The 20,963-nt window shown below is 43.5% G+C and overlaps 1 protein-coding gene across 5 annotated transcripts; it reads right to left on the bottom strand.

Annotated features, from left to right (window-relative positions):
* Positions 1-3,741: 3,741 nt before the first annotated feature.
* Positions 3,742-16,253, bottom strand: PRR13 (proline rich 13). 5 transcript variants are annotated; one of them, XM_045588030.1, is made up of 4 exons: positions 16,205-16,253; positions 15,511-15,549; positions 14,448-14,833; positions 3,742-4,023 (listed from the first exon to the last, which is right to left on the bottom strand). In XM_045588030.1, the coding sequence occupies exons 2-4, from the start codon at positions 15,527-15,529 to the stop codon at positions 3,799-3,801; spliced, it is 630 nt and encodes a 209-aa protein (XP_045443986.1). In that variant the 5' UTR covers positions 15,530-15,549; positions 16,205-16,253; the 3' UTR covers positions 3,742-3,798. The 5 variants fall into 5 exon arrangements, with proteins under 5 accessions (XP_045443986.1, XP_036310993.1, XP_036310995.1 ...); XM_036455100.2 differs by lacking the exon at positions 16,205-16,253 and adding an exon at positions 16,008-16,183; XM_036455102.2 differs by lacking the exon at positions 16,205-16,253 and adding an exon at positions 16,065-16,178.
* Positions 16,254-20,963: the final 4,710 nt, after the last annotated feature.

The raw sequence follows: 20,963 nt of genomic DNA, 5'->3' as shown, positions 1-20,963 counted from the left end.
GTGTGCAAGAGACAGCTGATCAATGATTCTCTCTCATCGATGTTTCTAACTCTCTATCCCTCTCTCTTCCTCTCTGTAAAAAATCAATAAAATATATTTTAAAAAATAAAAAATAAAAAAAACTGGATGGGACCCAATGAATTATTAAGATGGGGGAGGAATATGCGTGTATTTCTAATCCCACAGGGCCGCTGTGGATTCCAGCTCGATGGATCAAACCCTGCCATGGCATTGCATGGGACAAATACTCTTCCAGGAACGAAGAATTCTGTCTTGGGGACTTCGCAGAAACAAATGTCCCGCCGGACCCACACAGCCCCTGGAATTAAGAAGCTGATGATAGAAGCTGAGCAACTGTTGGAGCATACTTGCTTTCCATGTACGCCAGATAACCTCTTTCTTGCTATGCCTGCTTTGATTCATCTCACCTCTTGTGCGGTATGGTTTAGTATTCTTTTTTTCTTTTCTTTTTTAATATATTTTATTGATTTTTTACAGAGAGGAGAAGAGAGGGATAGAGAGCTAGAAACGTCGATGAGAGAGAAACACCGACCAGCTGCCTCTTGCACACCCCCTACCGGGGATGTGCCCGCAACCAATGTACATGCCCTTGACCGGAATCGAACCTGGGACCTTTCAGTCCGCAGACTGATGCTCTACCGCTGAGCCAAACTGGTTTCGGCTGGTTTAGTACTCTTATTTGGCTTTGGGCACCAGCATTAGCCACCATGTATTGGGCCCATGTTATAGACCCACCTTTCTTTAGATCTCTCACTGGAGAGACACCCCTTTCCCTGTCTCTAACAATTTGACCTCCTTCCTGGAAGGCGTAGACTTGCCATCTATAGGCAGTCTTGAAAAAGGAACACATTGGACCCCATTGCCCCCTAATACTACTTTCCAGTCTAACCTGTTATCCCTTTGTGTTACTACTTCCTCTATACCCCAATATTGTATAAGGCTAATAATCAGATCTGGTTACATACTATCCCCAAGGAAGGACAAGCAAGGGCCCAGTTTATCTTTCTCTCAGCAGGAAGTCTAGCCAAGGGCAAGCATACCTCTGCTACAGCTCCAACCCTGGCTCCACGTAAGCAAAATAAGTGGGATCACTCCCTGGAGGCCTTCCACTGGGAAGTCTGCCTAGGGGACTTGGATCCTTATCAGCAGGGAGACCATTGTATTATAGACTGGGGCCCACATGGCCACCTGCAAGCTAATCATACTAATATTTTAGTCTACTGTACCTGTAATGGCACTTTTGTGGGGTCAGCTAGGACACACACACACACACACACACACACACACACACACCCCGCACGGATAGGAGGAGATTTGGTTCCCCTTGCCCTCAACTACAAGATTTTTCAGTTCAGGAAACCTTATGGAGATTAGGACATGTTCTCCATCCACTGAATTTTTTTTTTAACAGTTTATTTGGTCTTGTTCTTTTTTTGTTTTTTTTAAAATATCTTATTGATTTTTTTTTTTTTTTTACAGAGAGGAAGAGAGAGGGATAGAGAGTTAGAAACATCGATGAGAGAGAATCATTGATCAGCTGCCTCTTGCACAGCCCCTACTGGGGATGTGCCCGCAACCAAGGTACATGCCCTTGACCGGTATCGAACCTGGGACCTTTCAGTCCATGGGCCGACGCTCTATCCATTGAGCCAAACCGGTGTTGGCGGGTCCCATCCAATTTTAGTGTCCACATCTTGCCACAAGACTTGTGGTTTCTAGGTGGGGTTATAGAGCATTGAAAATGATCACTCAGATTTAAAAAAAAAAAAAAAAAAGGTAAAGATTGTCTTAGATAGTATTGTAGTATAGCAGGATCCTTGAGTCCTATATTCCCCCCTTTTTTTTGTTTTACTAGCATACCCTTCAGGGTAGCATGGGCACATTCAATGATGACCTGCCCTTGTGGATTGTAAGGAATTCCTCTTGTAAGGAATGCAAGATAGAGCAAGTTCTACAAAAAGCGATGAAGACTTAGCTGCTATAAGCAGGCCAATTATCAATTTATCTTGGTTAATATAGCTACAATTGGAAACAGGTCTTATTGAATTCAAAGAATTGCCAAATACTGAAGGGACAGGTAGGGCTTAAAATTCAAACCCTAAAAGGACTGTCAAATTTATTTTGCCAAAAGATCATGTTTCAAAGTTTATTAGACACAAACATAGGCTAGAGCAAACTTTAGTTTCCATGGTTAAAGATGGCCTTTTAAAATATATATAAATGGCCAAAACCAGTTTAGCTCAGTGGTAGAGCGTCGGTCTGTGGACTGAAGGGTCCCAGGTTCGATTCCGGTCAAGGGCATGTACATTGGTTGTGGGCACATCCGCAGTGGGGGGTGTGCAGGAGGCAGCTGGTCGATGTTTCTCTCTCATCGACGTTTCTAGCTTTCTATCTCTCTCCCTTCCTCTCTGTAAAAAATCAATAATATATATATATATATATATTTTTTTTTTAATGAATAATATATATATATATTTTTAAAAAAATATATTTTATTGATTGTGCGAGGCAGCAGCTTAGGCGCTTACCTAGGTCGCCATCTTGGTTTCTCCTTTTTTTTTTTTTTTAAATATATTTTATTGGTTTTTCACAGAGAGGAAGAGAGAGGGATAGAGAGTTAGAAACATCGATCAGCTGCCTCTTGCACACCCCGCACTGGGGACATGCCCACAACCAAAGTACATGCCCTTGACCGGAATAGAACCCGGGACCCTTCAGTTCTCAGGCTGACGCTCTATCCACTGAGCCAAACCGGTTTCAGCTGTATAATATTTTTAATTCCAGTGCAGTCGGAACCGGGATTCAGTGCAGTCAGGAGCAAAGTGAAATATGCCCCATCTTTAAATAAATTAAACAAAACAACAATTAACAGAAACATTCACATACAATATTTACAGGTGTGCATAACACACAGACAAGACTTAATAAATCAGAGTTCTTTTCATGGATCTTTCAGAAGATTTTTTTAAAGTGCGTGGGACTCACAGCCTGAATAAGGCCCAGAGGGCTCCCAGGTGAGGTCTCCAGAGAACACTAACAAACAGCCTGTTGTTCACAGATTTCATCATATTCTGCTCTCCGTAATAAATATTGACTGCATCCAGAGTTGTTTTGGTCAAATCTGCCAGTCCCAAGGCATCATATGGTAATTTTTGGTCAAGGCATTAGGGAGTCCTTTTGTAAATAGACTGTTAGCCCCATTTTCTCTAATACTTTTCCTTATTTCTGTAAAGGTAGTAAGGGAGAATGGTTCGTGTATCTGATTACCTTGCTGATCTTGCATAACCGGGCAAGCCAAAAGCTCGCCTTCTAACATAGGTTGCCTGACACATTATCTCATTGCTGAGGATCTAGTTGATGAGCCTTCCCACACCAGAGACGGAGGATCGGGAAAGGTTCCTCTGACAGTGTGGTGTTAGGTATTACAGGTTTGACTCTACTTCAGGAGGAGGGGGCAGGATAAATCCTCAGGGGTTCTGTAGGCTTTTGATCCTCAATATGAAGTAGGCATAGTGCAGCTCGAACAAGAGCCCACATAGTTGAAGATGACAAGGGCACTCATTTTTCCTGAGCCTGATTTATCTTTAAATTCCTACCTACTTGTTCCCAGAGATCAAGGTCTAATATTCCAGCATTAGGGAAACAAGGACTACAAATTATAACAATTTGCAACAGGCTCTTTAACTGTTCTTCAATAAATGAGGCACCGTTTGCTTTCAATAATTTTTAAATTTCTTATATGTGATGAAAAATCTCACTTTTTTTTAAAATAACTTTTTAAGTAATGAAGAGATCTGTTATTTGGTGGACAGTTGCTGTCCTATTGTGAAACCTTAGCTGAAAAACATTTCCCTCGAACTTAGAAATCCCAACCAGGCTCCAATGACTTACTGCACAGGTACTTTCATTTCCTTCCTGTTGGTTTTCAAGGGTTCCGCACGTCTCATTGCATTCCTTGGTCTTCACGTTGAGAACCGTCTTGCCAGGACTGGCCATCAGATCATGAAGGACGGATGGATGATTACGCCGACATATCAATTACTGTGAAAGTAAGGGCTAAGGGACCGCCTGGTTAAAGGAACTAGGCAGCCTCAATTGCCTGCCTGTTTGGATTTTATTGCAGTTTGAGATGAAATTTATCTTTAGATACAATCAGTAAGATGAGTAATCTTGGGAGGATAAGTCATGCCAGCACAGCCAAGGGTTCGGTGAGCCTGAGGGAGGACTGGTGAAGGATGAAGAAAAAGACAGGACAAAAGAATAAGCTGGGTCCAGGTGGATCTTCTGTGCCTGGATGAGGCCACAGAACAGATCCAGACTGCTGATGCTTTATTTATAGTCAGGGGCAAACAAGGTAATTTACAATGTTCTTATAAGTTTCACTTGTTTTGGGAGCACTTGCTGCCCATTAGCTATGCAGGAAAGATCTAGGGAGCAGTCACAAGATCAAGCATAACTATGCTTAGATGACTGTGCCCTCTAAGCTGGGACTTGTTTGTGACTTTGCCAGCAGGTCAGTCCGAGGCTTAACCCTATAACCGTTCCCTACAGGAGGACACATATGTCTGCAGTATTCTCTAAGCAAGGGCACCCAAAGATTAGGCATATGGATTCCAGTAAACACCCAGGGGTCTGAATGTCCACAGACTTGTATGGAAAGGTCAAGGAATAATTAGGGGTGCTGCCTTCGATACTCCCCTAAGTCGGAATTCTGATAAACAGGATAAGTGGCCTTCTGAATGTCCTCCTTATACACTTTTCAAGTCTCATGCTTCCTCACACAAAGGCAAGAGGCAGACCAAATATTGAAAGAGAAGAAACAAAGTAGGACAATGTTAAAACACCCGGAAAAAAGCAAAATAAGGAGCAGGCTTACTGTGCAGCCTGGGCTAAAGGTCAAATTAATCTCAAGACTTTACAATTGGACCATTTATAACCCAGGGGTTCTAAGAGCCAGGGTGACATTGAGAGGCTAGCCATCAAATTCTAATGTGAGGGACAAAACAGATAAAATTAAAAATTGGTAAAATGGCCCTGACTGATTTGGCTCAGTGGATAGAGCGTTGGCCTGCAGAGGGAAGGGTCCCAGGTTAAATTCCAGTCGAGGGCATGTACCTTGGTTGCAGGCACATCCCCAGTAAGGGGTGTGCAGGAGGCAGCTGATTGATATTCCTCTCTCATTGATATTTCTAACTATCTCTCTCCCTTCCTCTCTGTAAAAAAAATCAATAAAATATATTTTTAATTGATAAAATTATATCATCCTCTACTAACAGTAACATGGCTATTATTAGACTGGCCTACAACTGTAACCAGCTTTGAAAAAGAAAGATGGGATGCACCTAATCATAATAGCTAATAATTTCATGAATCATCAAATTCTTCTCAGCAGGGGAAGGAAGCTAGTCGAGGAAATGAACTTGCCTTAGGGCCACAAAGCAACCTGATATAGGGAGATTGATTCCAAAGGCAGCAAACCAAAGGTTCAGCCCAAAGCTGAAGTGTCAATTTGTATTTTAGATCTCAAGGATTTCCTATCCTTTCCCATTCTCAAATGTGTGGAAATCTTGCCATAGTTTCTAGTAAGAGAAGAATGGCATGGACATAGGGTGGTAAGGGCATAATAATAAAAACATTTCAGAACCATCATTTTGAGAGTCTTAAACTGATATACAAAACAGAGGGCACAAACCAAATGCTCTCAGGAGCCATCCAAGTAATGTAATTGGGAGAAGCTGGCCTGAAAAAAAAAAAAGGTTACAAGAAGTTGAAAAGGCAATGAGAAGACTGGAAAGTACAGGACCCATCTATAAGGAATGACCACTACTCAGGGCTATATTTTTGTCTTTAGAAATGTGGGCCCACAAGCTAGTTTCCAGCTTGAAATCTGAGCCTTTGTTGAAAATGTCTGATATTTAACACAGAGTGGTCCCTCAAAAAAAAAAAAAAAAAAAAAAAGTCTTATAGTCAGATACAGCCATGGCATCCAATTTTGAATCTCTGACAAAGATATATGTACCAAAATGTTCACTGCAGCAGTTAAGTGTATAGTAATACTAGAAATAATAAAAAATTCCAGCAATAAAAGAGTGGTTGAATAAATTGAATGCTGTTAAAACAATCAATGTTATCTACATAAAATATACACACATATACATAGACACAGAAATGGAATCAACTCCAAGATATATAATTAAATGAGAAAATTTTAGGTTCAAAAAAGGGCCAGTACTATGCTCCCATTTATTTATAGATCCCAAGTGAACAAACGACAGAACCTGTTGCTATGATGCACACTGACCACCAGAGGGCAGACGCTCAATGCAAAAGCTGCCCCAGTGTGCTCTCACAGTCAACTTCCTGTGGTCCCTCTCCTCAGCTGGCCTGCCCCAATTTGGGTGAGAAGGCCCCAATGGCCCCGATCACCAGCCAGGCCAGGGAACCCTATCCATGCACGAATTCATGCACCAGGCCTTTGGTGTGATAAACTGGGAGAGGGGCAATAGGAACAATATGAAGTGGAAATAAAAATGGTGGGGTTGGGTGGGGACTTAACTATTCAGAATAGCTCTAGAAGTTTACAAAAGAATCTGGTAGTCCTGGTTACTTTTAGTGAGGAAGCTGAGAATCTGAAATGAGAGAACTTTACTTTTTATTAAACATCCTATTAAAAAGATTACAATTTTCTCCCAAGTATATGTATTATTTCAGCTCTTAAGATGTTAATACATTAAAAAAAAAAAGATGTTAATACATTTTTGAGAAATGATAGTAACAAAACAGCAAGGTGCTCTGTATATGGCTTAGAGGGGCCAGGAAGGGGAGATGTGTTCTCCACAATTAGAAGAAAATCAGCCCTTGCTGGGTGGCTCAGATGGTTGGAGCATTGTTTCATACACCGAAAGGTTACAGGTTCGATTCCCAGTCAGAGTGCATACATAGGTTGCAGGTTCAATCCCTGGTTGGGGCACATATGTGAGATATAATATTCCTCTCTCACATCGATATTTCTATCTCTCTGAAATCAATAAAAATATATCCTCAAGTGAGGATTAAAAGGAAAGGAAGTGGAGAAAAATCAGTAGATTTTCTCACTCATTTCTTTGTATTTCCCCCTCTAGCCCTTCTCATTGTCTGTCCTTATTTCTGATTAATTTTTTTGTCAACATATTTCTCTTCACCTCACAATCCTCCCGTGACCACATCTCCCTTTTCCTCAAAAAATAACTCATGAGCCGAAACCGGTTTGGCTCAGTGGATAAGAGCGTCAGCTTGTGGACTGAAGGTTCCCAGGTTTGATTCTGGTCAAGAGCATGTACATTGGTTGCGGGGTGTGCAGAAGGCAGCTGGTCGATGATTCTCTCATTGATGATTCTCTCCCTTTCTCTTCCTCTCTGTGAAAAAATAAAATATATATAAAAAAAAAAAAAACACAAAAAAAACCCTCATGAGCCGAAACCAATTTGGCTCAGTGGATAGAGCATCAACCTGTGGACTGAAGGGTCCCAGGTTTGATTCCGTCAAGGGCATGTACCTTAGTTGTGGACACATCCCCAGTATGTGCAGGAGGCAGCTGATCGATGATTCTCTCTCATCGATGTTTCTAACTGTCTATCCCTCTCTTCCTCTCTGTAAAAAAATCAGTAAATATATATATATATTAAATATATTTTATTGACTTTTTACAGAGAGGAAGGGAGAGAGATAGTTAGAAACATCGATGAAGAGAGTCATCGATCAGCCGCCTCTTGCACACCCCCCACCGGGGATATGCCCGCAACCAAGGTACATGCCCTTGACCGGAATCGAACCCAGGACCTTTCAGTCCCCAAGCCAATGCTCTATCCATTGAGCCAAACCGGTTTCGGCAAAATATATATATATTTTTTTAAAAAGAACTCATGAATAAATGAAAATAGAGAGTGAATATAAAGAAACATTTGAATGGTCCCCAAATCCAAGACACTTGAAAAGCAGGTCTTGGCCTAGGATTTCCTAATAAAATTAGAAGCTAGCTTTAAAATATAGGAACACTTCAGGCATTTATTTCAGACTAGAGGCCTGACTCACAAAATTCCCCAGGCCTGGCTGGCGATCAGGGCTGATCTGTGGGATGACTCGGGGGGTGATTGGGAGGGCTCCCCGCTGGCACCCGCCTTGGCTGGCCTGGGCCCTGCAGGATGTGGGCAGCTCCTGCATTGAGCATCCACCCCTGGTGGCCAGTGCATGTCATAGCAACTGGTCGTTCCACTGGTCATTGCGCCACTCAATCCATTTGCATATTAGGCTTTTATTACGTAGGATAACCTGCCCCAGGGACAAGTCAGATGTAATACAGCCAACTAAAAACACTCCTTTCGCCGGGACCGGTTTGGCTCAGTGGATAGAGCGTCGGCTTGGAGACTGAAGGATCCCAGGTTTGATTCCGGTCAAGGGCATGTGCCTTGGTTGTGGGCATATCCCCAGTAGGGGATGTGCAGGAGGCAGCTGATCGATGTTTCTGGCTCTCTCTCTCTCCCTTCCTCTCTGTAAAAAATCAATAAAATATATATATTTTTTTATTTTTTATTATTATTTGTTTTAATATATATTTTATTGATTTTGTACAGAGAGGAAGGGAGAGAGATAGAAAGCCAGAAACATCGATGAGAGAGAGCCATCGATCAGCTGTCTCCTGCACACCCCCCACCGGGGATATGCCCACAACCAAGGCACACGCCCCTGACCGGAATCGAACCTGGGTCCCCTCAGTCCCCAAGCCGACGCTACATCCATTGAGCCAAACTGGTCTCGGCAAAATATATATATTTTTTAAAAAGAAACACCTCTCAAGTCCACTCCCTTCTTTAGCCCTACTTAGCCCATTTCAGGCTCTTGATGGGAACTCAGGCTCAGGAACTCCTGAATTTTCATCCTATGCCTTTTTACAACTCTAGGCCTCTGTAAAGCTATTTCTTCTGCCATTGGGTTAAGAGCACAGACGAGCCACTCTGCTTGATTTTGAATCCTGACAAATTTTCTTCATCTACAAAATGAGAATATTACTTAACAGTCGCTGTGAAGATCACACATTATAAATGTAAAGCACTCAATGAGTGCCATATACTACCGTTTCCCCGAAAATAAGACAGTGTCTTATATTAATTTTTTCTCCCAAAGTTGCGCTAGGTCTATTTTCGGAGGATGTCTTATTTTTGGGGAAACACGGTAGTAATAAGTACTGTGTTCGTTGATATTACTCCTGAAGCCCAGCCCAGACCTAGATCATTTTTTCCAGTGGCCCTGTTAATTCTTCCTTTGCTCCCCCACTATTTGATCTGTGTCTCTGTTGTGGTCATTTTTACTGTACTATAACCTATTCACATACTCACATGTCTGTCTGCTCCATTAAATCTTGCAGGTTATAAAGGGCAGGGACTCTTATCACCATTTTAGCTTCAGCACCCAGAATACAATATTTTCTCAATAAACAATTTTCCAGAAAATCATTCTCAGATATCTGATTCCCAAATGTACTATGGAGCTTTCTGAATATGTACCTAAGCACATTCCCTTCCCTGCTCCTTTCTGCCATCCACCTGGTAAATCTCATTTTTCCACTTATATTTTAGAGGTATTTGAAAAGTTGAAATGTCACTTTTCCTGTTAAGTCATCTTTTTTAAAATCACAATCACTTTTTTTATTTTATAGTAAGCATATTAGTTTCTTATTGCCACTGTACACATATTAACACACATTTTGTGGCTTACACCACCAAAATTTATTACAATTCTGGAAGTTAGAAGTCTGAAATGAGTGTTATGGGAATAACATCAAAGTGTTAGAAAGGTTGGTTCCTTCTGGAGACTAGAATAGAATCTGTTTCCCTGTCTTTTCCAGCTTTGCATTTCTTTGCTGCCAGCATTCCTTTGCTGTTGGCCCCATTCCATCTTCAAAGCCAGCAATGGTCTATCTAGTCTCTCTCACATCATATCCTTCTGATCTGTGAAGTCATCCTTGATTCCTCCTTCCCTTCCCAATTATTTCTATGTTTATTTCCCTCTGGCATTTTGTAGCATCTGTCTTTATTAATGAACTAGAGGGCTAGTGAACAAATTCATGCAAGGTTGGGATCCAGCCACCCTGGTTCATGGGCGGCAGAGCAGGGATTGGGTATGGGCAATGGGCAGTTGGCTGGCTGCCCCCAGGTGGGGTGAGGAGGCCGATCGGGGGCTGGACCAGCTGGAGGAGAGGCTGTGGGCAGTTGGCTGGCCGGCCCTGTTACCATCAGACTGTTTGGATCAGGCTGATTGGCTGCTGCACACATCATAGCCACCCCTCATTCTGCTGGGGGCTTTTTTATAATATATATAGATTATCTTAGATGTCTTTTTGCTCTATTCAACAGATTTTTGAGAACCTGATGTGTAGTACTGTGGATGGCACAGAGTGAACCAGTGGTTCTCAATTCTAGCTGTTATCAGAATAAAAAATACTGACTTATAGAATCCCATCCTTAAAGAGTCGTATTCAATAGATTTGGGGCAAAATCCTAAATTACTCTCTGATAGGTAATGGACAACCAGGGCTGAGAACCTCTGAGGCAGATATGAAAACTTATGCCAAAGACCTACCCATTCATTAAAAAGACAATATAAATATTCATTCCATTAAGCCTGAACCAATTTTGAAGGTTCCTCCCACTTAAGAAACATACAGTATGGTCTCTTGCTCATTAATGCTCTGGTTCCTTACTATAAAACTGATACACTTTATTTTGTTTTTAATATATTTTTTATTGATTTCAGAAAGGGAGGTAGGAGAGATAGAAACATCAATGAGAGAGAATCACTGATTGGAAGCTTCCTGCATGCCCCGCTGCCAACTGGGGATCTAGCCCGCAACCTGCATGTGCCCTTAACCAGAATCAAACCAAGGACCCTTCAGTCCATAGGTCGGCACTCTATTTTGGTCAGGTTGAGCCAAACCAGTTAGGGCAAACTGATACACTTTAAAGTCTGGGAAGGGCACCAAAAGTAGTAGAATGTACTAGGTCTAACTAAGGTAATGACTCAGGTGTACAGAGGCCAGGACAAACAGCTTCATTTGGACTGAGAGTTGGAGAATGTGGGGAGGACCTGAAGTAGCATACTCAACTAAAGAATAAAGATTAGATTCCAAAATGGCTGTCAGGACTCATCAACAAATGGGACTGTACTTCCCAGCAGTCTTGCAGTTAGAGCAATCAGTTAAAGGTCTTCGGGGAAATGTATTTGCCATTAAATTGACCAAGCATGACACAATTAAAAAAAAAAGTAGTTTGTTTTTCTCCCACAATTAAGTTTCTACAACACCTCCCAAACTACAAATATTACAAAATAAAGTTAAAAACCACATTTTCTAGATTTTTTGAGTTATATTCAGCATTTAGCTTACCTTCAGCATTTAGCTTAAAGGTTTCACTGACTTCAAAAAATAGTTCTCCTTAAAACTCATCAGCTGAAAGCTCTATTCAAGCACTGTGAAGACGGCCTTTGCTAACCCATGGCAATTCTTTTCTTTCTTTCTTTTTTTAAAGCTTTTTATTTTAAAAAAATATATTTTATTGATTTTATTTATTTATTTATTTTTACAGAGAGGAAGAGAGAGGGATAGAGAGTTAGAAACATCAATAAGAGAGAAACATCGATTAGCTGCCTTCTACACACCTCCTACGGGGGATGTGCCTGCAACCAAGGTATATGCCCTTGACCAGAATTGAACCTGGGATCTTTCAGTCCGCAGGCCAAAGCTCTGTCCGCTAAGCCAAACCGGTTTCAGCTCATAGCAATTATTTTCCCACTTCCCCTAAGCAGTTAATGCTGAATAGCAAGAGTAAGGCTCAGATTGGGGTACAGGGGTTGAGGAACACAATGGCTAATTTTCCCCAGTGCACGATGGCATTGAAGCTTGATGGGAGAGCAGAACTGGAGAGACTTGCCGGGAGGGTCCAGACTCTGTATTCAGTCAGAGTCACTGCTGGAAGAGGAGGAGGAGTGCTGCAAGGGGAAAGGGGAAAGGAGATAACATCCAATCCAAATGACATTTGATCACTCCATGGGACAGATTTTGATTCTCTACCCTCCCACCCAGGTACATTAACAAGATCAGGAGTTTTAAACCAGACTGTCCCTTCACTCACAAAAGCAAAGATTTCCTTAAGCAGCGAGGATACAGGAATGGATTAAACTATCCTAATCCACTGTACAGATTTAACATACTTCACACAGAGCAAGTTTCCCAACCTTCTTTACCAAGGCCAGTGTAAGGAATAAATTATAGGCACGAGCTAGGGAATAACTGCCTCCTTATAAATGCTCACTGATTAGCTGCATGGAAAGCTCCTAGAGGCTATGAACTTAAGAAAGTGAATATAAACAACAGCTGTGTGTGCATTTATATCTCTACTTTTTCCTAACTGGGAGAAAGTGAAGGTGGGATAGAAAGTTGGGAGACTCCTACTCGAGGTACTTTACACACATACTCCCATTGACAACTGTCATTGAAAGCATTTTTAAACCCTGGCCGGGTAACTCAGTTGGTTAAAGCATCATCCCAATATGCCCTAGTCGGGGCATGTGTGAGACAACCAATCGATACCTCTCTTTTACATCGATGTTTCTGTTTCTCCTCCTCCCACTCTCTTTAAAAATGAAAAAATATCCTCAGTTGAGAATTAACAAAAAAGTATACACAGACACACACACACACACACACACACACACACACACACACAAACATTGATTTCAGAGAGAGAAAGAGAGAAAAATAGAAGCATCAATAATAAGAGAATTGCCGAGACCGGATTGGCTCTATGGATAAAGCGTCGGCTTGGGGACTGAAGAGTCCCGGGTTCGATTCCAGTCAAGGGCATGTACCTTGGTTGAGGGCATATCCCCAGTAGAGGGTGTGCAAGAGGCAGCTGATCGATGACTCTCTCTCATCGATGTTTTTAACTCTCTATCTCCCTTCCTCTCTGTACAAAATCAATAAATCAATCAATCAATAAATAAATAATAAGAAGAAAATCATTGATTGCCAAAGTGGGGATTGAGCCCACAACCCAAGCATGGGCCTAGGCCCCCTGATGGGGAATCAAACCATGACCTCCTGGTTCATAGATTGATGCTCAACCACTAAGCAATACTGGCCAGGCTAAAATATTTTTTTTTGTTAGTCCTCAACCAAGGATATTTTCCCATTGAGTTTTAGAGAGAGTGGAAGGGAGCAGGAGATACAGAGAAAGAGAAACATCTATATGAGAGAGACACATTGATTGGCTGCCCCAACCAGGGCTGGGAATCAAGCCTGCATTTGAGATATGTGCCTTACACTGGAATCAAACCCACGCTCCTTCAGTCTGAGGGCTGACACTCAATCCACTGAGCCAAACTGGCTAGGGCTAAAAGATTACTTTTTAAAAAAAAAAAAACAATTTTGGAGACTCTCCAGGGTAATTTATCCCCCCATTAAATCTCACCTTTCCTTCTCCTCAGACTTCTACAAAAGATCCAGACCCAGGAATTAGTGCCCAAAGCCATAAGGAAATAAATACTAAGCACTAAAATGTTCATTAAGGCCTCCTCAAGATCCAGGTTGATTCAATACTTACAGAGTTGTCTATAAAACTACTTTCATCCTTGCTAATTAACACTCCTCTAGAGTCTAGATGAGGATACTTACTTAGTCTTGGGGCTGAGCATGAAACTTAGGTTTTGAGGCTGAGAACCACTAGTCCTCAATTTCCCCACTGGGTGGGCAGGGCAAAAAGGCCTATGTAATTAAAACACCCCGAAGGAGAGAAAGGAACTAGGGCCAGATTATTATTTATTAAATATAATATAAGACTGCTTTGTCAAAAGACTAACCCTACTGCCCTAGTGGGTGTGCTCAACTGGTTGGAGCGTTGTCCGGTATACGGAAAAGGTTGCGGATTTGATTCCCCAGTCGGGGAATGTACGGAAGGCAATACTCTCTCTCACCACCACCCCTCTCAAATCAATAGGCATATCCTCATGTGAGGATTAAAAAAAAAAGCTGACCCTGTTAGTGGACATTTGACCACCTCAGTGGGTATGTACAATTAAAACCTGCATCTGGGAGTGAGGGAGGGGTTCAAAAATTCTGGGAGAGAGAAAAGCAGACAAGAAAGGCTTTTGATTCTGAGATCCATTCTAAGGCTCAGCCTAGCCCCTTAGCTGTAGAAAGCCCAATTAGCTTAATATTTCTTTTCAAGATTATCAGATTCTTCCCAGTGGGAATCCTTTATAAAAAGGAAGAACCATCACCAGAGCAACACAATCACTGCCCCATGACCTCAGACTATGAATCCCCCCGCGTCACCCCTTGCTTGCCTAGTCTCTCTGAGGGGGCACCCCTGCCTAGCCAAGCTCCAGAAGGCACTGACCTTGCCATGCTTATGGTGCTTATGCGCCTTTTTTTGAGCTTTCTTCATTTTCTTCCGCATCTTCTTATCACTCACCATTCCTGGTGCTAGCATGCCAGGAGCCAAGGGATTAATAGGAGGCATGCCAGGGGCAGGTGGTGGATATGGAGGGGGATAGGGACCTGCTGGTTGGTATCCTGGATACGCTGGTGGTGGCCCAGGATAAGGAGTCCCGCCTGGGGGGTAAGCTGGATTCCCCTGGGGAGCTCCCGGGGGAGTGTGAAAGGGGCCAGAGGGAGGAGGAAAGGGGGGCGGAGGAAAGGCAGGATTGACAGACGGTGGATGGACAGGATTGGAACCTCCAGGGTACCCGACATTAGGGGGATATGGATTTGGCCCTGGCTGCCCTGAAGAAAGAAGCAAAAAAGAAATTAAGATTAGGATTACCTAGGGCCTCTGACAACAAACAACAAAAAGGCAGGGATTTAGTTTCTCACTCAGTACTTAAAGGGAAATATCACATGATCTCACTCATTTATGGAATACAATGAACAACATAAACTGATGAACAAAAACAGATCCAGAGACAGAGAAGCATCCATCAGACCATCAAACCTCAGAGGGAAGGCAGGAGAGGGTGGGGTAATGGGGAGAGATCAACCAAAGGACTTGTATGCATGCATATAAGCCTAACCAATGGACACAGACACCAGGGAGGTGAAGGCATGAGTGTTTGTGTGGTTTTTTTTAGGGGGTAATGGGGTATAAGGACACATATGTAATACTTTAAATAAGTTAAAAAATAAAAATAAAAAATACTTAAAGGGAAATGAAAAAGTGAGGAAGGAGAATGGAAGGTAAGGGAAACAAATCCATGCAGAAGAGATAAAAGGTAATGTCCCTCTCCCGCTAGGAAGAGAGGGAGATGGTGAACTCCAAGGAAAGACATGGTCATGGAATCAGCCATTAGGGACTTGGCCTTTGCAGATGAGGGGAGAGGTGGAAGAAAAACACAGAAACTTCCTGTTGTGGGCCCATTTGAAAAGCGGTTGGGATAGAGAAGAGAGCACCCCCAAACACCTACCAGCATTGGAATTCCACATGATCAGGTGTTTCCTCCAACCTGAGGAGAAAGAAGGCAAAAAGATGACCGCCCGCAAGTTGGGGGGAGGGGGGGAGGGGGGGGAGGGGAGGGAGGGGATTTAGGGACCGCGCCCCATCCAAAGCCCCAAGCTCTACAGTGGTCTTCCACAACCACCATGACCTCCACCTGACAAGTTTCCTTCCACCGTTCCTTCTCCCTCAACACCTGTTTTATTCCTAGTTCCCTAACCTCAGGCACCTAGCTCCCAGGGCAGCTCCACCGTCCACCACCTCGGTCCGCAGGGCGACGTCTCCAACTCCGCCACAGAGGGGCGGGGCCCGCGAACTTCGCAATCCCCGAGCCTCCTCTCCCTTTCCGTGTCCGTGACTTCAACCACGCACAGATTCAGGAAGGATTTTAAACAACTTCACCCCCCACCCCGGGGGACAGGAGACAGCACCCCCACCCCAGGCTAAGGACCCTCCTCCAGACCAAACCTGGAAGGTGTCAGCGAAACCAGGAAGGTGGCTCCTAAAAGGTCCTCAGCTGCTTACATATGTAGCTCCTCAGCCTTGCCCATTAAAGAGAGCAAATGGAGACCCTGGCTCCCAGCTGCGAAGGGACCCCTGACCCAGGAACGGGAAAGGGAGGAAACTGGGGCACCAAGATGCCCCGTCACGTTTACACCAACCACCTGGGCTGGGCTGGTCCTCCTCAGGCTCCGCTCCCCCTTCCTGGCCACGCCCCCCACCGGTTCCGCTTCGGCGCCCGCCTCTGCTGCCACCTGATTGGTCATTATGTGGTCATTCGGCGTTATGATTGGAAAATGTGCCTGTCAATTACTCTCGGCCCTGCTGGGCTAGAAGGTGCGGTTGTAATAGGGGCGGAGCCGGGGCTCTGAGGGAGAGGCGGGGTGGGCGGGGGCAGAGGGGTGAGCGGGGCAGAAGGGTGGGCGGGCCGGAAATTCCGAGGTGCGTGGCGGGTTGAGATTGGTCCGGAGAGGGAGAAGCGGGTTTCTGGGCAAAGCCCCTAAAATACGAAGAAGAAATTCCGCACCTACCCCCTGAGCTTCTCGTCCAGGTGGTGCGACACCTTATAATGTGTGTATGCTAGGGGTGTCGAACTCAATCAGAGAAGGGGCCAAAATCTAAAATCCAGCCTGAATCGCGGGCCGAATGGTTTACTGAACAGTCATAAACTGTCATTGTGATGGAAACGCAGCGGAGTGCAGTGATGACAGCGCGGTGCGGGCCACATTGCAAGGCCTGGCGGGACGGATTTGGCCCGCGGGCCTTGTGTTTGACACATGTGGTGTATGCAGAGCGCTTAGGGGCGAAGGGGAAGCCTCAATATTGCCACCTCCCTCTTAGTTTCCGTGGGAAGTAAAGAAATGTTGTTACCGGAAATATGGAGATTTCCTAATCTCTCCTAGGTTGCCCCATCTCAATTGCGTGGCTCCGCCATCTGTCAAGTTGCACAAACTAGCCGGGACCGGTTTGGCTCAGTGGATAGAGCGTTGGCCTGTGGACTGAAGGGTCCCGGGTTCGATTCCGGTCACGGGCATGTACCTTGGTTGCGGGCGCATCCCCAGTAGGGGGTGTGCAAGAGGCAGCTGATCGATGATTCTCTCTTATCGATGTTTCTAACTCTCTATCCCTCTCTCTTCCTCTCTGTGAAAAATCAATAAAATATATTAAAAAATATTTTTTAAAAAAAGTTGCAGAAACTAGAAGCCACCTAGGCTAAGTGAAGGACCCTCTTCCTGGCGAAATCAGGAAAGTGGCTCAGGAAAGATCCTCCAATACTTTATGTGGACACACCCACTCGCAGCTATCGAACTTCATAAACCAGAGACCCCAGGAGGTCACCTTTGATAGCTCCTCTCTCTGCGTCGCTTCTTCCCGGCCCTTCTGCAACACCACTGCACGGTGGAATCCCTGCACTTCTCATCTTCCTTGCTCCCAAGCTACGGTCATCTCTTGACTGGATTGCTGCAATGACCTTTGTTTTGTTTTGTTTTTGTATTAAGACAATTATCAAGCGTGATTTAATTAATATATAGACAACCATACACCCAAAAGTTTAAAAATACTCATTCCTCTTAAGCAAACTTAAGAACATTTTATAAAAATTGATTTCAACCGAGTTTGCCATTTTGAACTAAAAACTTTAATAGATTTATTAAATACTTTAAGTTTTTTTTTTGTTTTTTGTGTGTGTGTTGTTGTTGTTTTTTTTTATAGAGAGGAAGGGAGAGATAAAGCTAGAAACGCCAATGAGAGAGAAACATCGACCAGCTGCCTCTTGCACACCCCCTACCAGGGATGTGCCCGCAACCAAGGTACATGCCCTTGACCGGAATCGAACCTGGGACCCTTCAGTCTGCAGGCCGACGCTCTATCCACTGAGCCAAACCGGTCCCGGCCAATTATTCTTTCTTATCATTTTTCTCTTTCCCTCTCCCTTCCTCTCTGAAATCAATAAAAATATACATATTTTTAAAAGTAGAATGGTTCTGAGAGGTAGGGGAAGCTGGGAAGGTCAATGGGGGAAAAAAGGAGACACATGTACTACTATTTGTAATACTTTAAACAATAAAATAAATTTTTTAAAAAAGTAGAATGATCAGAATGGATAAAAGAGACCCAACTAGCCCTGGCCGGGTTGCTCAATGGATTGGAGCATTGTTTTGTACACATAAGATTTTGGGCTTGATTCCTGGTCAGGTTATATACACCTGGGTTGCTGGTTTGACCTCTAGTCAGGACATATGCAGGAGGCAACCGATTATAGTTTCTCTCTCACATCGATGTTTCTCCCCCATCCTCTCTCTCTCTCCATTCCTCTTCTCTCTGAAAATCCATAAATATTAAAAAAGTTGTATTTCACCCTAGGCATTTTGGCTCAGTGGATAAAGCATCAGCCTATGGACTGAGGGGTCCCAGATTCGATTCCGGTCAAGGGCACATGCCCGAGTTGTGGGCTCAATCCCTAGTAGGGGGTGTGCAGGAGGCAGTCGATCAATGATTCTCATCATTGATGTTTCTCTCTCTTCCTCTCCGAAATCAATAAAAATATTTTTTTAGTCCTAACCGGTTTCGCTCAGTGGATAGAGCATCGGCCTTCGGACTGAAGAGTCCCAGGTTTGATTCTGGTCAAGGACATGTACCTTGGTTGCGGGAGTGTGCAGGAGGCAGCTGATCGATGTTTCTAACTCTCTATCCCTCTCCCTTCTTCTCTGTAAAAAAATCAATAAAATATAAAAAAAATTTAAAGTATATTTAATTTAATTTTATTTTTTAAAAATATATTTTATTGCCGAAACCGGTTTGGCTCAGTGGATAGAGCGTCGGCCTGCGGACTGAAAGGTCCCAGGTTCGATTCCGGTCAAGGGCATGTACCTTGGTTGAGGGCACATCCCCAGTAGGGGGTGTGCAGGAGGCAGCTGATTGATGATTCTCTCTCATCTTAAAATATATATATTTTGTTGATTTTTTACAGAGAGGGAGAAGGATAGAGAGTTAGAAGCATCGATGAGAGAGAATCATCGATCAGCTGCCTCCTGCACACCCCCTACTGGGGATGTGCCCGCAACCAAGGTACATGCCCTTGACCGGAATCGAACCTGGGACCTTTCAGTCCGCAGGCCGACGCTCTATCCACTGAGCCAAACCGGTTTTGGCTTAGTATATTTAATTTTAATAGACAAAACATGCAAATAACTCAAAATTCAAGAGGTAAAAATAAAGGTATATAGCAAAACATCAGTCTTCTTCCATGATCACCACCTTTGTCTTCAGCTATAGAGTTTTTCTTCCATAAGACCACGCTATTCAGATATTTATGTTTTCAAGCTTCTAAAGAGCTTATTTACATGTATACTACCTCTCTGTGAGCATGGACTCACCAATCATGTTAATACCAACTAGATAAACACTGGATTTGATGAAATAATCCCATTTTATCGTACAATCATAGGATTATAGGGATGAAAATGACAGAGAATTGTTCTTTCAACTTCCTGAGAATATTAAGTAAATAAACTTTTCGACAAGTTCACAGTTAGGAGAACCAAGATAATAATCTCAGGTTTTTGGCTTCTATGTTAGTGATGCCTTCAATGCAACACATTACAGTACATCCACTCAAAATTACCGCAAATGGACACTGTAATGCTTACCACAACCCTCCCCTTGCTCCTTGTATTTATGGCCTCTCTGGCCTTTTGGAGATGGTCATAGTTGTTGCTGTTTTTAATAAGCTTTATTTTTTAGAACAGTTTTAGGTTTACAGAAAAATGATACAGAATTGTTATATTCCCCACACCCAGTCCCCTATTATTAATATCTTACATTAGTATGCTTGTTACCAGAATGAATCAACATTGACTTATGATTGTTAACTTTATTCCAACTTCTTAAGTTTTTACCCAATTCTGGTCCAGGATATCACATTTCATTTAGTCACCATGTCTCCTGAGGCTCCTCATCATTGTGACAGTTTCTCAGATTTTCTTTATTTAAGACGATCTTGATACTTTCCGAGGAGTGCTGAATGGGTATTTAATAAAATGTCCCTCTGTTGGGGTTTGTTTGTTTTTCTTGTGATTAGTGAGAGGGCAGGGTGGGGTGAGGGGGCAGGGCGGGGTGAGAGGGCAGGGTGGGGCGGGTCCAGCTCCAGGTAACTGGACCCTAGGCCTAACCCAACCAATCAGGTCAGTCAAGGTAGCGGCACCACCCTCCCTATAAAACCCATTGATATGTTAAGTTCTTCCTCTTTCTCGCCCATGCCCTCGTTGGTGTAGGTGAGACTGGGCTCGGACTAGTCCGAAATAAATACAGGCTTTCTGCAATTGCATCGGATTCGGCTCCCTGGTAGTCTTTGGGGTTTATGACACTTGGGCATTACAATTAGAGGTTTATTTTTACTTAACATAACCCTATGCTTGCCAGCACAGGTCTGTGTATTCTTTTCACATGACATTACCATTTCTAATCATTCATGGCATTTTCATAAACATTGTTTTTAATGATGAGAATTCCTGCTCTGTTACTTAAGGTCTGTGTGACCTTAGACATATTCCTAATCTTCCCTGAATCCTTGTTTTCCTCCTTTGTAAATGGTGCCCACAGGATTATCACAAAACAGGCAAGTAGACTGTTGTGAGAGGCAAAATACAATGAAGTTATGTTTAAAGATTATTTAGAATGGAGTTTAACCTAGGCTGGGGGGGAGGGAGGGAGGCGGCCAAGCGGTCATTTCCGTAGTTGAGGCTGCCAGACCTAGGAGGGAGGAAAGGGGGATGGTACCCAGCAGCTGGCCCTGCGCCCACACAACCTCAGTGGGGCCTGAGAACTAACCAGACATGGGTAAGGTGAGCTGGGGCCTCAGGAAGGGACAAGAACATCTTCCCTATTGGGATCTTCTAGGACCGAGAGAAACTGGTGTCCTCG

This window comes from Pipistrellus kuhlii, unplaced genomic scaffold, assembly GCF_014108245.1.
Source record: "Pipistrellus kuhlii isolate mPipKuh1 unplaced genomic scaffold, mPipKuh1.p scaffold_m20_p_3, whole genome shotgun sequence".
Taxonomy (NCBI): domain Eukaryota; kingdom Metazoa; phylum Chordata; class Mammalia; order Chiroptera; family Vespertilionidae; genus Pipistrellus; species Pipistrellus kuhlii.
The sequence above is the reverse complement of the archived record's forward strand: the minus strand, read 5'-3'. Positions and strand labels throughout refer to the sequence as shown.

Bases quoted from the DNA above. Each gene is read 5' to 3' on its own strand.
- PRR13 (XM_045588030.1), bottom strand. The intron at 4,024-14,447 runs GTCAGTGCCTTC...TCCGTCCTTCAT, and splicing joins AGCACCATAAGCATGGCAAG to GATCTGATGGCCAGTCCTGG.